At 35.8% G+C, this 16,389-nt stretch overlaps 1 protein-coding gene across 9 annotated transcripts in view; it reads left to right on the forward strand.

The window, feature by feature from the left end:
- HMBOX1 (homeobox containing 1) overlaps window positions 1–16,389 on the forward strand; it is a 171,798-nt gene that overhangs the window by 64,437 nt on the left and 90,972 nt on the right. For all 9 annotated transcript variants that reach the window (XM_045831008.1, XM_045831011.1, XM_045831009.1 and 6 more), the window contains exon 3: window positions 7,571–8,047. In XM_045831008.1, coding sequence (XP_045686964.1) covers window positions 7,571–8,047 — 477 coding nt within the window. The remainder of the gene's footprint in view (window positions 1–7,570; window positions 8,048–16,389) is intronic.

Below are 16,389 nucleotides of genomic sequence, written 5' to 3' on the forward strand. Positions count from 1 at the left end.
GAAGGGCCTGTGTACACCTTCCGATGATGAATGTTATGATTGACTATAGAATGTGTTAAATCATCCTGCAGTACATACTGTGTAATCCAAACAAAACTAACGTATGACCAGGCCACCTTTTGCTGAGTCATTCCAGATAAAAAAATAGAGACAGCAGAATCAAGCTGAAGAAATGCCATATTATCCAATAAAATTTCATTAAGCATTGATGCTTTACTAGTAAGGAAGTAGTCTTTTTTTTTTGCATATGATTTCAAGATTAATCATTTGTGAGTATTCTAACCTTTTTTGCTCTACATGTGTGTAGAATTTAGTTTAAGAAAGTGTGTTCTGGACCTCATGCCATATCCAAGAAGAATTTACATACATATCCAACTAAGGGTAAATTTTCTTGTAAAATAGGCTTACTATTATGGTCTTTTATAACATTAGTTTTTGAACTGAACCATAATTCCTGAATTTGATTGTTCTTTTATCTTTTAAACACTGTCCGTGTTATTGCAGTGTCAGAATTCTTTTCACACATTTTCAATTATTGTTGGCCTGAGTCTGCATTCAGATTAGTGATTTAGAGTGGGAGATGCTCCTAATCCTGTGAGCAGTCTTCGTGCCATGCAAGAAAATTAATTCCATTCTTACATGTTATCTTTCTGCTATAAAAGAACTGCTGGTATCATAGACTTAGATGACCTTTGTAGGTCATTTATTGCCATAATTGCATGATTATGTGCCAAAATTAGGTAAATTATGAGAAATAAAATTTGGAAGTTACAGAATATGTACCTTTGTTTATAGTATGCACATTGGGATATTATTCTCAGTATTCAAGAAAGCTGCCAATCTTGGCATTTTCTCAGTAAAATATTGTTTCTCCAGTGTTATATGCATGATTGATCCTTCTCATTATGACATTATCATTCTACTAGATAGGGATCTGCAAGGTCTGTCCAGAAAGTATCCAGCCATGTACTATGAAAAATAGAGGCATTTATTGAAGAAGATACAAGATACATTGTACATAGGACAATGACCCTTCAGTCCCCTTCAAGGTAGGCACCTTGGGACCTCACGCAGTTCTTCCAGTCACCATCAGCTGCCCCGTTGTATTTTCTTGAATCTCATTGATGGTTGGAAATGTCTTCCCTTTCAAAGGAGATTTTAGTTTTGGGAAAAGCCAGAAGTCACAGGGGACCAAATCTGGGCTATAGAGGGGCTGAGTCACTTGGGTGATTTGATGTTATGCCAGAAATTTTTGCACAAGATGATGCATGAGCAGGCGTGTTGTTGTGATGAAGCTGTCAATTACCAGTTGCCCATAGCTGTGGACTTCTGAATCATTCGAATAGTTTCTGCAGAGGAATGTTCAAGTTTAATACAAAATTTCATGCAGATTCATTGCTCTACTTGCTCAGTTATATTGAATGTGATGTCACATAGTACACATGCTCACTCAGAAGGGTCTACCACAACGGCCCCCACCTCTACTAGTAAAGTGAAGTCATTGTTCACACATGCTCATCCCAGTCCGCTCTCCTTGGCTGCCAGGTTACATCAATGTTATGCAAACCAATGTTATACAAATGGTTGGAGTTTTTCTGAACATAACTTGTATATTCCATTCTAGTGGTTGTTGATGTTTTTACTTTAGATGTATCTTTTAGTATCAGGGACTTCTCTGTGCAAGACACAAACATCTGATTTAAACAAGGTGAAACAAAAAAGGGAAATTTATTCTCTTACATAATAATACAGCAAGAAGAGCAGGAATGTCGCAGGGATTTAGGAATTATTGGAACAAGGATTATGAGCATTGCAAAGCTTTCTCCTTTGCCCTGCATTTCTTGGTTGCATGCTTTAAGTCTCCTACTGTAGCATCCAGCAAACACAAGAACAAATATCGGAGACTTTCAGGGTATCAAAGATGTTACTTTATTGGCCAAGTTTAACCTGCGCAGGGGCGAACTCTCAAAGTGTCCAGCAACACAGTGCCCACAAGGAGCTGCAAACGAGAACCGCGCCAAGCGCTTACAACTACGTCCTTATATAGGGGCGGGCAAGCAAGCATTATACAGAAGCAGACATGGCAGTTAGCAATTCGCTTACAAAGACCACACGCGTGAGAATTTCAAACCAAGCATTCTTGCATAAGGCGGGAAGGCAGGATGTTTGTTCATTAACTTAGTAATCTCCTGGCTCTAGCTAGCTAGGTTCCTATTTTCTCATTAAAAACTACAAAGCATTGCTTATCTAGCCTACCCAGGGGAGAGCATCTGCTCGACACAGGATGTTTGCTTAGCTGCACTATGTCTCCCTTATCATTTCCTTTTAGCTACAATGTGGTTCTTGTTTACTAAGGTGAAATTTAGTTCTTAATTTCCTTATTCCCAGCACTACAAACTAGCTTCTTCCACATGGTGAGGAATGTACCAGATTAACATCTTCCTGCAGCTGAACACAGTTATAGTGACTGTCCGTTAGTCTATCCTGAGTATTTTGAAGAGAGCAAGGCATGGCTTCCTGTGTGCCCATCCCATTGGTCAGGGGGTAGAGTATTATCAGTAGCAGCCCAAGAACATGTGGTTGGAAACAATGAGGCATTCTGGGCAAACAAAATTAATTGGTCCTTTGTGTTATCTCCTTTTATGAGTTTTCAGGTAAAAAGTGTGTTCCATCATCAGTGAATCTGAAATGATGTAAAGGAGTTCATTGTTTCAGATACTGTGGAATCTTTAGTTCTATTACCAGCTTTAGGATGGATACTTTTTAATTATAGGTTCATATAATATAATGCATATAATATAATTCATATAATATACTTTAGTTTCATGCTAATATAAAGTACTGCTCTATACTGAGAGAGATTTGAAGTTATACAGATTACTCTCTGTTCTGACATAAATAAAACAGGAAAATATTGTGGGGCTATCAAAAAATTTTTTCTCATACCTTCTAAATTCTTCTAGTTGGGCTAATCAAATTAACAGATTAACAGGACAAAATTTATTATAGTTTATTATACAAATAAACAAGTTTATTATACAAGTTTATTATACAAATGTACATTTGGGGGTGTCATAGTGAGACCCAAAGAGGCATTCTGCAGTTGAGGTTTATATGCCATTTTAGACAAAGGAGAAGGGGTGGGGGCCTAGGTTTGTGATTTCAAGGGGAAATAGGCAGTTCGTAGGTAGCCAAGAAAGAATGGAACACATGAACAGCAAACTCACGCCAGGCAACGCAAAAACAGTGGAACTGAGGGGAGAATTGAGCAGAACAGGTTTTTGCATGGATCTTTCTTGTCTATCTTATTTAGCAGTTACTAGGCTAAGGCGAGAGTTCTAAAGTGAATATGTTAGGGCTCCCTTCCTGAAGCAGGACTTGCCATCTGACTTCCCTTAGACAGGAAAGGGGTGGGTCAAAGGTTTTTCTGAGCCTTTGTTTCTTAATAACCAGCTTCAAATCAGTGTCCCAAAAGATACATTTTGGGGTGGCAGAACTTTGGTCCCTGCAGTATTATGATAGGTGTTTTGTTTTGTTTTATTTTCCATATTAAAAAACAGTTCTTGAAGTCTCCTATTTAAAGTAAGGACATGTCAGCTTATGAAGTAGTTTGAGAATGTGAAGACTAAAGTTAGCAATGGACAGGCATTCATTTTAAAGGTAAAAGAATGATGTATAGAAACCTCAATTTACCAAAGTAATAAATTCAAAGTTAAATTATTTGGATTACTAAAGGGATTTGTCAACTACTTCAAAAAATAACTTCCTAGGATAAGGATTAATAAGCAGTATTCCCCCTTATCCACAGTGGGTATGTTCTAAGACTCCCAGTGGGTGACTGAAACCACAGATACTGAATGCTGTATATACTATATTTTTCCTGTATGTACATACTGGTGAAATACTTTATAAGTTAGGTAAGAGATTAACAATAACAACAATAATAAAATAGAACAATTGTAACTGTTATAATAACAGTTACGTGAATGTAGTCTCTCTTAGCAAATTAGCACAAATTTCTTTTACCTTCTTAATTTCACAGATAGAAAATTCATTGTTGTCCTGGATCTTAGCAACCTCAGCATACAATCTTTTTTCTTATTAAGTTGAGAACTTTCCCCTTTTCATTTTAAGGAAGCACTTTACAGCTTCTCTTTGGTATCTCCCAGTTGTCAGCATCACTATTGTGCTTTGGGGCCATTAGTAAGTAAAATAAGTGTTTCTTAAACACAAGCACTGCAGTATCACAGCAGTCCATCTGCTAATTAAGATGGATACTAAGTGACTAATGAGCGGGTAGCCTGTAAGTCTGGAGATGCTGGACAGAAAGGTGATTCACATCCCAGGCAGAGTGGAGCAGGATGGTGTGAGATTTCATCATGCTACTCAGAACAACGCACAGGTTAAAACTTACGAATGATTTATTTCTGGTATTTTTCATTTAATATTTTGGAGCCTTGGTTGACAGCAAAACCATGGTTGAGGGGGGATTGCTGTACTGTTCAGCACTTGGTAGAGCATGCAAAGGGCTGAGGATTAAAACAGAAACTAAAGTGTTGTTTCTTATAAGTCATTAGGAAAATACTCATGTAGTTTTTTTTTTTCAACAAACTTTTTAAGTGCAACATATCTACTGAAAAATGTGCAAATCAGTAGTGTACAACTTGGTGAATGGTCACAGCGAATGCACCTGTATAATATAACTAGCATAGATCATAGAACATTTGAATAACAGATCATTTGTGTTAAGTAATGGGTACTGTTCTTCTGAAACTGGTCAGGAGAAAAAGTAAATGAGTTACTCTGGTTGAAAGTTTTCTCACCCAACCAGGTAGGTGATGATATATTACAGGGGGATATATTAAGTTAACAAGAAAATTAGTAGAGTACAATTATAATAGCGAAAGCATTTAGAATAGCTAATAATTGGAAATAGTCTCAATGTCCTAAGTAGAATGGATAAACCTGTGGTATATTCCTACAATGAAGTACTACTCAGCAATAGAAGGGAACAAACTGTTGATAGACACAACATTATAGATGAATCCCAAAACCTTTATGCTCAGTGTAAGAAGCCTTACACAAGAGCACATAAAAATTCCATTTATATGATTTTTTAGACCAGGCAAAACTAATTTGTAGTGGGGAAAAATCTGAGCAGTGGTTGCCTCTGAGGGAAAGGGACATGGAAGGGACATGAGGGGACTGCCTGGGGTGATGGTAACATGCTGTATCTCCATAGGCATTTGAATTTCACATATGTACCTACTTCTCAAAACTCACAGAAAGGTAAACATATGTGTCTTTGCTTTTATGTAAAGTTGACCCCAAAAGAAAGAAAACCTGAACAAATACTGAGCTCTAGTCAGTGATACGCGTGCGGAAGTATTTAGGTGGAAGTGTACAGATGTCTGTAACTGACTTTGAAATGCATTGAAAAATTAGATGAGTAGAGGGATGGACACATATGGACTGGGTATATGTGTGATAAAGCAAGTAAGATGGTAATGGCAAAATCTGAGTGCTTAGTATATAGGTTCACTGTATATTTCCAGGTAATGTATTTCACTATATTTCACTGTGTATTTTACTATATGTTACCTGGACCATTTCCAGGTAAATATATTTCAGTTTTTTCTGTATGAAATTTTTTATTGCAAAGTGGCTGGAGGAGAAAGCCTAGGCCATCCAGAAAGAATGTAATGATTGTGAAAGGACAGACTGCTGTGGTGGCTGGTCATGCGCATTGGAAGGAAGCAGAAGATACTGGAGACTTAAAAGAGTACAGTAGCCTGCACTCCAAATCGTGCGTGTCCAGCAAGTCTTGCCTTTATTGGAAAGCAGAACAATGTATGATTTTGGAGTTAGTAAGATCTAGGTTTAAATCTTTTCTGCCTCTTAATCAGACTTTTTACAAGGTACAAAATCACTCTGAGCCTTAGTTTCTTCAATAATCAATCAATTAATACAAATTTTTAAAAAAAGAAAATCTACCACAGAAGGTCGCTGTGAGGATTAGGTGACATTATATTATATGAAACTCTTGCCCAGTGCCTTCTTAAATGTGAGTATTTAATAATTTTTAATGTAGAGGGTTGAAGAAACTTCTGGTGCTGACATTATTTCCATAAGCAAACACTTAATTGAGAACCTACTACATGCAATGCATACTATTTGGCATAGACCTATTAAAATAAAAATAGAAGAAATTGCAGTTCAAAATATGTTAAATAGGAAATTTGGGTTTTATAAAAATAGGAATTAAAGTAGTAAGAATTTTTATGTTTGACAACTCCCTTAAATTTAATACAGCTAAGCACCACTTAACGTGGGGATACATTCTGAGAAATGCATTGTTAGGTGATTTCGTTGTTAGGTGAATATTGTGGAGTGCATTTACACAAACCTAGATGGTACAGCTACTACACACCTAGGCTCTATGGTACAGCCTTTTACTCCTGGGTTACAAGTCTGTACAGCATGTTACTGTACAAAACAGCATAAGAGAAAGTGATGCAATCAAGAGATAAACACCACAGCAACACAGGCAGCTGCTGTGGTGACACTGCATGCTCTTTTACAGCATGTTTTTTTTTTATAAGTAGAAAGAGTACATTCTACAGTAACAGTAATAGTATAGTATAGTAAATGGATGAATCAGTAACATGGTTGTTTATTATCATTATCAAGCATTATGTACTATACATTATTGTATGTGCTATACTTTTAAATGACTGTCGGTGCAGTACGTTCGTTTGGCCCATCATCACAAACACAGGAGTAATGCATTGTGTCATGAGATTACAAAGGCTGTTAGGATGGCTAGGTGATGATCTTTTGGGACCACCTAGATTTGTTGTGTATGTGGTCTGTTGTTGACCAGTGTTGTATTGTCATTGACTCTGGAACCTTTTCTGATGTGCTGCAGTCTCTTGTGTTAGTTAAAGTAAACATAATGTAGAAGCAATTTTCTAAGACAAATAAATAGTTCACTTTGGCTACAACCATGAAAGATCCATTTCTCAGGATATCATTTAACAGAGAATGCATTACAGAAATGAAATATAAAATTGCTAAGTGGTAGACAAAATGGTGCTTAATACATTTTTTATGTATTTAAATAATTTTAAATTTAAACTCTCCTCTTTAAATAATTTTGCTAGTTACTAGTATTTGCTTTGGTTTAGTTTATTGAATCATTTGTTTACAATAAATGAAGTTATAGAGTTCCTAGTTCAGTTTTGCTGTTGTTATTTAGTAAAATAAGAAAATATGAAGTATTTTTTCAGCAACTGTTTATTGATACTCTAATGCAGAATAATAAATTTGAGATTAAAAAACACCTGTGAGTAATCATGTAGCCTGGACTTCATAGTGTATTTACTTAATCTGTTGTTTTGGTATTGCTGCCATAACTGAAATCTTGGATCATTATAATAGTAATGCCTCAGTCATTTTCACTGAAGAAGCTCAGCATCTTCTGCTGAGCATTCTGTATAATGATATGTTCTTTGGTAGATATTGTAAATAAAGGGACATTTTTTAATTTTAACTTTTAATTTTTTTTCAGTTTGTTGGAAACCATGTCTCACTATACAGATGAACCCAGATTTACCATAGAACAGATAGATCTGCTTCAGCGCCTTCGGCGTACTGGAATGACTAAACACGAAATTCTCCATGCCTTGGAAACTTTGGACCGACTTGATCAAGAGCATAGTGACAAGTTTGGAAGAAGGTCCAGCTATGGGGGAAGTTCATACGGGAATAGTACCAACAATGTTGCAGCATCTTCCTCTACAGCTACAGCCTCCACACAGACCCAGCATTCGGGAATGTCCCCATCGCCTAGCAACAGTTATGATACCTCCCCACAGCCTTGCACTACCAATCAAAATGGGAGGGAGAATAACGAGCGATTGTCCACGTCCAATGGAAAGATGTCACCAACTCGCTACCATGCAAACAGCATGGGTCAGAGGTCATACAGTTTTGAAGCCTCAGAAGAAGACCTTGATGTAGATGATAAAGTGGAGGAGTTAATGAGGTTGGTTCCTTTGCTTATTCAGAGTCCCCAGAATGTCTTTGTTCTTAGATTAGTTTTGAGTAATAAATTGTATTTCTGCTGCTTACCTATAAGAACTGTGATTTCCCCCTGCCCACTTTGGAGATGAAAGAAAAATTTTAAATTTTATGTTTTTAATTCTGATTTTCTCTTTTCAACTTCAGCTCTTTCACTTTGCTGTTTGATATGCCTTTTCCATTCTCTCTGTTTATCGAAGCAAAAGTTAGCCTTCTCTTTACGGCTCCAATTGCCCACATCTGAATGGTCAGCTTTGCTAATACACTCTATTCCTTAAATTATTGTAAGTAGTCTTCCTGAGGGTGAAGGTGATTTTATCATGATACAGAATATGTACAGGCTTACTTTTTCCCTCCAACATACCAACTAAAAAATAATTTTAAGCCCTTACGCTATAAAAAGTAGCGTTCTTAGGGAGAAAAATACATGGTTTCTGTTCTTAAGCAAAAGTTCTCCTTTTAGCAGTAGATGCCACATATATATGTGTGATGCTACCCATTCCAAGCTTGAGCGCTTAGGGTTTTAAACACTGAGAATATGAGGAGATGTTCACTTGCAGCAGAGGCAATTAGGAATGGCTTCACGTGGGACCGGGACACTTGGAGGGCAACAACCACGTGTTTCCGATTGTTGTGTCACTAGGATGTGCCAAGCCTTGGTACATGGTAAGGGCAACATTTTAAGTGAATGGGCAAATTTGAGCTAAACCTTAAAAGATAGCCTCTCCTTTGAAATATAAGGACTTTATTTAAAGGTAAGAGAATAGTAAAAGGTAGAAAAGACTAGACATGTTTCATCTTCAGAGGATTGCAGATGGGCTGGACTATGGTAATAAGAATAGTAAATTTGGAGGCAGTACAGGTTTTGGGAGATTTGAGTTCCATACAGATAGTTTATCATTCATTTGGTTGGAGATAAGGCATTTTTACAGATCTTTAGGAATATAGATGATAAAAGTATTGTTTTCAGTACGTCATCACTACAGGCATACCTCGTTTTATTGCACTTTGTGGATACTGGGTTTTCATCAACATCAAGGCTGGACCGTCCACCAGCAAAAAGATTATGAATCACTCAAGGCTCAGATGATGGTTAGCATTTTTTAACAGTAAAGCATTTTTTAATTAAGGTATGTATACTTAATAGACTATAGTATAGTGTAAATGTAACTTTTGTATGTACTGGGAAACCAAAACATTTGTGTGACTTGCTATAGTTTCTTCACTGTGTATTGCTATATTTGCTTCATTGTCGTGGTCTGGAACCGAGCCTGCAATATCTCTGAGGTACGCCTGTACTGTAGTAGGGAGGAGAGGCTGCAGATAGATTAGTTACTGTGCATAATGAAAGAAGCTGTGCAGGAACTTGTCAGAGATAAAATTAAACTCTGTAATTATGAGTTAAAATCCCTAAAGATTTTAAGACTTGAAGATAGTATAACTTGAAGATAGTATAATGGGGGCTTGATATTGCCATATGGAAGATCTATCCTGTAGTACCACAATGGTGTAATATCTTTTAAACAAACTATCCTGAATTTATTTTCAGGATGGAACTACCACTGTGGAATTCTGGGCTACAGAGACTATTGTATCTAGATTTCAGTGTAATTCTGGTTATGAACAGTTTCCTAGAACAACCACAGGACCCTATTATTTAGGCTTTTAAAACTTAAAAATATACAAGATCAATTTCTTATTAAAGATTTCATTTATTTTAGAGAGGGGAGGGAGAGAAAGAGACAGAGAGAAACATCAATGTGCAGTTGCCTGTCATTTGCCCCTTGTTGGGGACCTGGCCTGCAACCCAGGCATATGCCCTGACTGGGAATCAACCCAGTGACCCTTTGGTTCGCAGGCTGGTGCTGAGTCCACTGAGCCACACCAGCCAGGGCTCGAGATCAGTTTGACTTTGAATTCATTGTCATTTGTTAAAGCAGCAATCCAAAGTTCATATGTTCTTTTTGAACTTAACATATATGTCATCATCAAGATTAAGAGAACCATTTGGGCAAATAAAAGTTACTTTAGTTATTGAAATATAAGAATGTTAGCTTTTAATTATCCTGAGAGTAAGGATATTAACAATAAAATTTATTTGTTAGGATGCTAGCCTGTTTTTTGTTATTGCTGCTGCTGTTAATCAGTTTTAATAAACTTTTAACAAGTTAATTTCCAAGCGTGTATTAAACTAACAAGAAGTTTGAGAAAATTTTCTTTTTAACAGAAGGCTCTAAAAGATTGGCCAGGGTCTAAAACTTCAGTTAGCTCTTAGGTTGGCATAATACTGTAATTCAACTATGTCCTCAGAAAAACAAACAAAAAAACCCCAGAATACCTACTTAGCGATAACTGGGATTAGTACTTAAATTCTGCAGTTATGCACATTCAAGTTTTGTCATTAACTACATACCTGTTTATGTATTGTTATTAGTATTTAATTTACATACTTTGTAGTGAAGTTAGGATGCTTTATCATCTTCCTTTTCTCTGCGTCAGTTTCTTAGAACTGCTACTTTAGTGTCCTCTAATCATCTCAGGATTTCACTGGACTTTCTGGCTCTCTGGTGCTCTACCACTGTGCCCTTACCCATACCTACATTCTTCTTTTGTCCCCACCTCCCATTTTTCTTAAGCTTGCAGGTAATAACAATCCTGAGATTGGAGGGAGAAGTTTATTGCATGACTGTCCTCACTTTAATCATTACAACCATATTGTAAGTTGGAGCAGAGAAGTTGAAATTCACAAAACTTAAATAATTGGCTCAAGAAACTATAAATTTTAAGTGGCAGATCTTGAATTTTAACTTCATGTCTTTATTGCCAATGTGCCACTGTTACCTGTTGCCTTTGTAAATAAATTTTTGATGTCTGCAGATTCCGGTAAGATTTTAGGAACAGAGGTTAATGTAACTCAAGACAAAGTATGAATGCCTCAATGGGCTAAGCGCCTCCTCCCAACTCCCATGATATTTGCCACTTCAAGTCAGTCACTTAACTAACCAAATAACTTTTTATTTGGTAGAATGTTAGAGAAATTTTTGAGCAGTGGATCTTTCTGAGTGCCCTGTGCCCATGCAGAGCTATACTGTCCTTGATGATCGCTCAACACTGTGATGATACTGTAGTGGACTGGATTTGGTGGTTCCTAGGTGGGGAGAATGGGTTCTTGGTACCTGAATGCCTTCCTGCCTCTGTTTCTGCATGTATCATATACAGGCTGGGGGGAAAAAGGGGATTTACAGTTGTGAGTAAGCAAAGCACAGAGTTTATTCTTGCATTATTATTTATTATTATATTATTTTTCATACAAACAACTCTAAACCTACTTTTGCCCCACCCTGTATAATTTACCTTTTGCATGCTTACATTGCCCAACTTCCCTAGCACTCAATCATGAAATATATTTTTCAAATTTTATAACCCATTGCATCCATATACTTAACTTTTTTTTAAAGAAGATCTTATTTAGTTTTAGAGAGAGGAAAGGAGAAAGAGGGGGAGAGAAACATCAATGTGCAAGAGAAACAAACGTTGATCGGTTGCCTCTCATACATGCCCTGACCAGGGACCAAACCCACAACCCAGGCATGTGCCCTGACTGGAAATCGACCTAGTGGCCTTTAGCTTTGTGGGATAACACCCAACCAGCTGAGCCACACCGGTCAGGGCTTTACACTTAACTCTCGGTAATTTCAAGTTACATAAAGGATTTTTTTTTATAAATTGATTGTTATAATTATGTCTGATCAACCTATTAAAAAAGAATGAAAAGGAAAGTAACTGTTACTTTTTCCATTTTTTGATTGATCAGGGTAAAAAACATAAAAAGGAAACCAGAATATAATACTCAACAAATTGTTGAATACAACATTCTAGGAAGGACTTTAAAACTCTTAGCTTTAGAATGACGCCCATTCACGTGTTAATATTTTTTAAATGTGTCTATTAATATATATGTATATCTAGGTATATATATATGCTGACATCATAGTATACATTTATTAAAGTATCTGTTTTGTTCTGTGTATATTATAAAATAACAATTGAAATGAGGTAAGTGTTACAATATACATAATGTTAATATACAGGGTCCGGCAGAAGTAAGGCCTGCTTGAGTGTGGTTGGTAGGCTAATAATATAGGTGTAACAATTTATAGTGTTAATTGAACATTTCATCTAAAATGTCATATGGCGTGCTTGAGTGTGATATTATTATGTGCAGAATTATACATGCTTATGATTTTGTAATTAAAAAGGGGCGTTATTTGTGCCGGACTCAGTAATTAGCATTTTATATAAGATTCTAAGATTTTCTTTTTAGTTAGTTATCTGTAGCTCTAACAATAGGGTATTATTTACTTGTGTAGGTAGGGTACTTATGGTTCCATAAGTCATAATATTCAGTTACCATGTTGTTTATACATATAGAGTAGCTTTTCTTTTTAAAATTATCTTTTAAAAAATTTAAATTATGTTTTGTTTATCTCCATGTATGGAAATTAAAGGGATCAGGTTTTTATTCAAATATGAAAGAATTTGTATGCAATTGTATTTTTCCACCTGTGAAAGGTGGAAAGTCTTTGAGATAAAAGACTGCCTTTAATATCAACCAATGTCACCCAATAAATTTAATAAAAAAGAAAAAATAAGACTACCTTTTGGGGGGTCCTAAAGAATGTGTAGTGTATATCAACCAAAACGTTATGGAAGATCTGAAAGCATGCTACTTTTAAGTATGCATTCTTTAGTATTCTTTGTTCCAGAAAAGAAAGTATTGCCATTTTGAGCTAGCATAAATAATTCTTTTTTCATTCTGGTGTGGAAGTTGAAACATATATAAGAATAAGAATTTAGAGTTGTTTTATAAATTATCTAGATCAGGTTTTCTATTTTACCACCTTTTATCTCCAAACACTGATTTGTTCATTCATTGAACAAATTAAGCTCTATTTTATGCAAACCCCATGATGAATAAGATAGTGTTTATGTTAAAGGACTTTACAGACCAGCAAGAAAGATAACAAACAACTGTTACATAGAATAGCATGTAACATATTAGTGTGTAGGTAGTACAATTGAAATGTTCAAGTGCTGTTGGAAGAAAAGGTCTTTGTTAGCTTCCAGGATCAGGGAGAAGTTCCGTGAATAGATGACAATTAGATTCTGTCTTAAAACAGAATCATTTCACAAAGAGGCATTGCTGATTAATTCATCCAGATACTAAGAAAGGTCTGTTGATAACAATGGAAAGTTTAGCAAGTTATAAAAGTAATGGCAGTGTAGGGTGGAAAGGAAGAATTCCATCCACATGTGGAAATCACCAGATAGAGAATCCAACGTGGCTGGTTTGGAAAAGGCAGCAGGAAGGGATGATGACATGGACTCCAAGTGGTTAGCTGCAAACAGAGTGGTAGCTTCTCTGGGGAAGTAAGTTATGGGTCAAAGAAAGGTCAGCCTACATTTGACTTTAATTCCGTAAGACTTGAGGAGAAGAAATCCTGATGAGCGTGAGACTTTATAAGACATGGGAGGAAAAAGGGATTCCTTCTCTTTAAAGAGGATGTCAAATTTCAGAAGAGAAGAAATAAGGAGTGGGAGAAAATTATGTCTGGAGTAAATGAAAGAGTTTCTACACCAAGAAAGTGGTAATTTCACAGGGTACAATGTGTACAGTAGGAGAGGCAGGTTAAGAAGGCTGAATGAGGGGAGGATGAGGGGGATATGTGAAAGTTTAAAGAACAAAGGCAATGCAGTAGAATGGAAGTTTTTTAAATTCCTTAAGAGAATTGGACATGAAGAAAGTTGAATGGTGTTGCTGTTTTGAAGGTACCTATTAAGTCAACTGAATGCCACATCACTGTTTGTGTCTAAAGTGACTTTCTAGAAATGTTTTCATGGTGCCTTCAAGTACCCAATGCAGATGTTTAATTCAGTCTTATGTAGTTACAGCAGGTCATTTGTTTCTATTTTTCCCCAGGATTCTTTCTGGTATTTTATAAAATAACAGCCATTGTTTATGTAGTGCCTTTACAGTTTCAAAAATGTTTACATTGAAAAACATTCTATTTATGTTATATACACATTTAGTATTAACTTTCATTTAAGTTTAATTTCAGTGCTTGGAAAAACATTTCAAAAGCTGTGTGATGGTGGTATTAATGTTCTCATTTTACCAGATGATGAAACCAAAGCCCAGGCTTATTAAGTGACTTGCTCGAGCACAGCCTTTTCTTTCAAGTCTTAAATTTTTCTTCAATTCAAAAAAGATTCTCTCTGGTAAAGAAAGCAGTTGAGTAAAGAGGTTTTTTTGAAACTCACTGTGGGTACTTAGAAACTTGTCGAGTCTCCACAAGTGCAGCCCACGGGAGTGCAAGTGAACTGCTGTCTTGCTGCCGTCCTTGACTGTATCCCACTGCGAGACTGTGAATAATTCACGAACGGGGTGTTCCCTGTTGGAATAATTGAGGATTGCCTCCTCTCTCTGATTTAGTGTCTACTTCAGGTTAATTTGATTTAAAGTAAATTGATTTAAATTCCAGTTTATATCAGTGGTCAAGAAAATACTACCTAATCATTTTCTCCATACAAGGACATTTTTAAAAAATTTATCTTAATATTCAGGTTTTATTTTCTGAGGACACTCTATACATTGAAATGCAGTGCTTTCTTTAAGTTTTTTTTTTTTCATTTTAATTTTGCAGAAATCAAATGATTTGGTTGTTTATGTATATCAGCCAGTTGAAATAGATACTGCTTAAGTTATCTCTTGCTCAGCTGATTATTGATGGACATTTGTGAGCTGTTTAGTCTATATTGCCTGTATTTTACTCAGCAGTTTGTGGTTTTGTTTGACTTTAAAATGTACTTATTTGTGTCTTTTCTGTCAAAGACACAATTTTAAAAATAAAATGAGTGCATATTTTTAAGGAAATATTTTAAACATGAACAAGCATTTTGGAAGGAGTTTATCTATTATCTAGATCAGAAGCTAGACCAGTGTGAGAAATTTTAGATGTTGGATTAGGCAGCTATTTTCTTCCTTTGGGAATCTTTTTTTAATTAGGATTTCCAACCAGTAGATCGGGAATATGCTGTAGAGCTCCGACTGGAAGTTCTCCCTACTGTCACCTCTCTGTTCTCTTCCAGAATGACTGAAAGGGAGCGTGAAGTCCACTAACAGAATGTGTAGCCCCTCCTCCCTAGAGTGTGAAATCCACTAACAGAATGTGTAGCCCCTGCTGCTCAAGGGGCTAAAATATCTGCTCTAAATTAAGTTACAACTGATTCATTTTGGAAAGGGTATTTTTCTTTGTTTCTCCAAACAATCTGTAGAGAGACTTGAGCTCCTATAAAGAGTTCCTGGTTCATTCACAAAATGATTGATTGTAAGGATTTCATGATCCCTTTGTCGCAGATCAGGAATCAGCAAACTTTTTACATAAAGGGCTAGATGGTAAATTTTTTGGACAAGAGACAAAATTGAGTATATAATATAGACAACTTGCAAGAGAGAAAACAAATGGACACAAATTTTTATTAACAAAATTCAGTGTAGAATAATAATTAAATACAAGTTTAAAAATGCAAGCCTACTAGTGAGGAAAATAGAATTTGGGAGGGGATTATATTTTGCTTTAATTCACATTTAAAGATAGTGTTTCCTGCCACTAAGTTGATTGCAAATGTTCATCTGTGGAAACCATTCTTAGTTCATAGGGTGTATAAAAAAAAAGGTGGGAGTTTGCTGACCTCTGTAGTAGATTATGTTACCACTGTTCTGTTACTTTTGGGCTTCAACAAACATTAGTGCTCTATTTGTGTAATCTTTTCGTACATAAAACATTCAAAGAAAAATCGCTCAGTTTAAAGTATAATTTTTCTTTACGTATTCTTTTTGTTCTAGTGGAGAAACAGAAGTCTCACTGTTCATATTCGTCCTAGTGAATGTCTAGTCTTTTGAGAATTTGTTGAATTTTTAAATAAGTAAAAATTGTTAAGGCATCTCAGTGGAGGAAAAATTAGGTCTATAATATGTAATTCAAGGATTCAGAAAATAGTGTAGGTTTAAGTATTAAGTATTGTGTATAACACATGTAATAAATTAATAAGTGCCTTTTTATACTAAAATTTTATATTCAGCCCATCCCACTTACATTTTTTTGTTTACACAGGAAAATCAGGCAAATTAAAAGGCAAAGACCTTTTGAAATGACTAATATTCTAGCAGTTGTGAGAATGATGATGACTTCTGTTCTTCAACAAAGGTTTTAAAAGGAACTGCACCTTATTTATGCAGTGCATAGT

Source organism: Phyllostomus hastatus, unplaced genomic scaffold (assembly GCF_019186645.2).
Source record: "Phyllostomus hastatus isolate PE091 unplaced genomic scaffold, TTU_PhHast_1.1 phas_contig_159, whole genome shotgun sequence".
Lineage (NCBI taxonomy): Eukaryota > Metazoa > Chordata > Mammalia > Chiroptera > Phyllostomidae > Phyllostomus > Phyllostomus hastatus.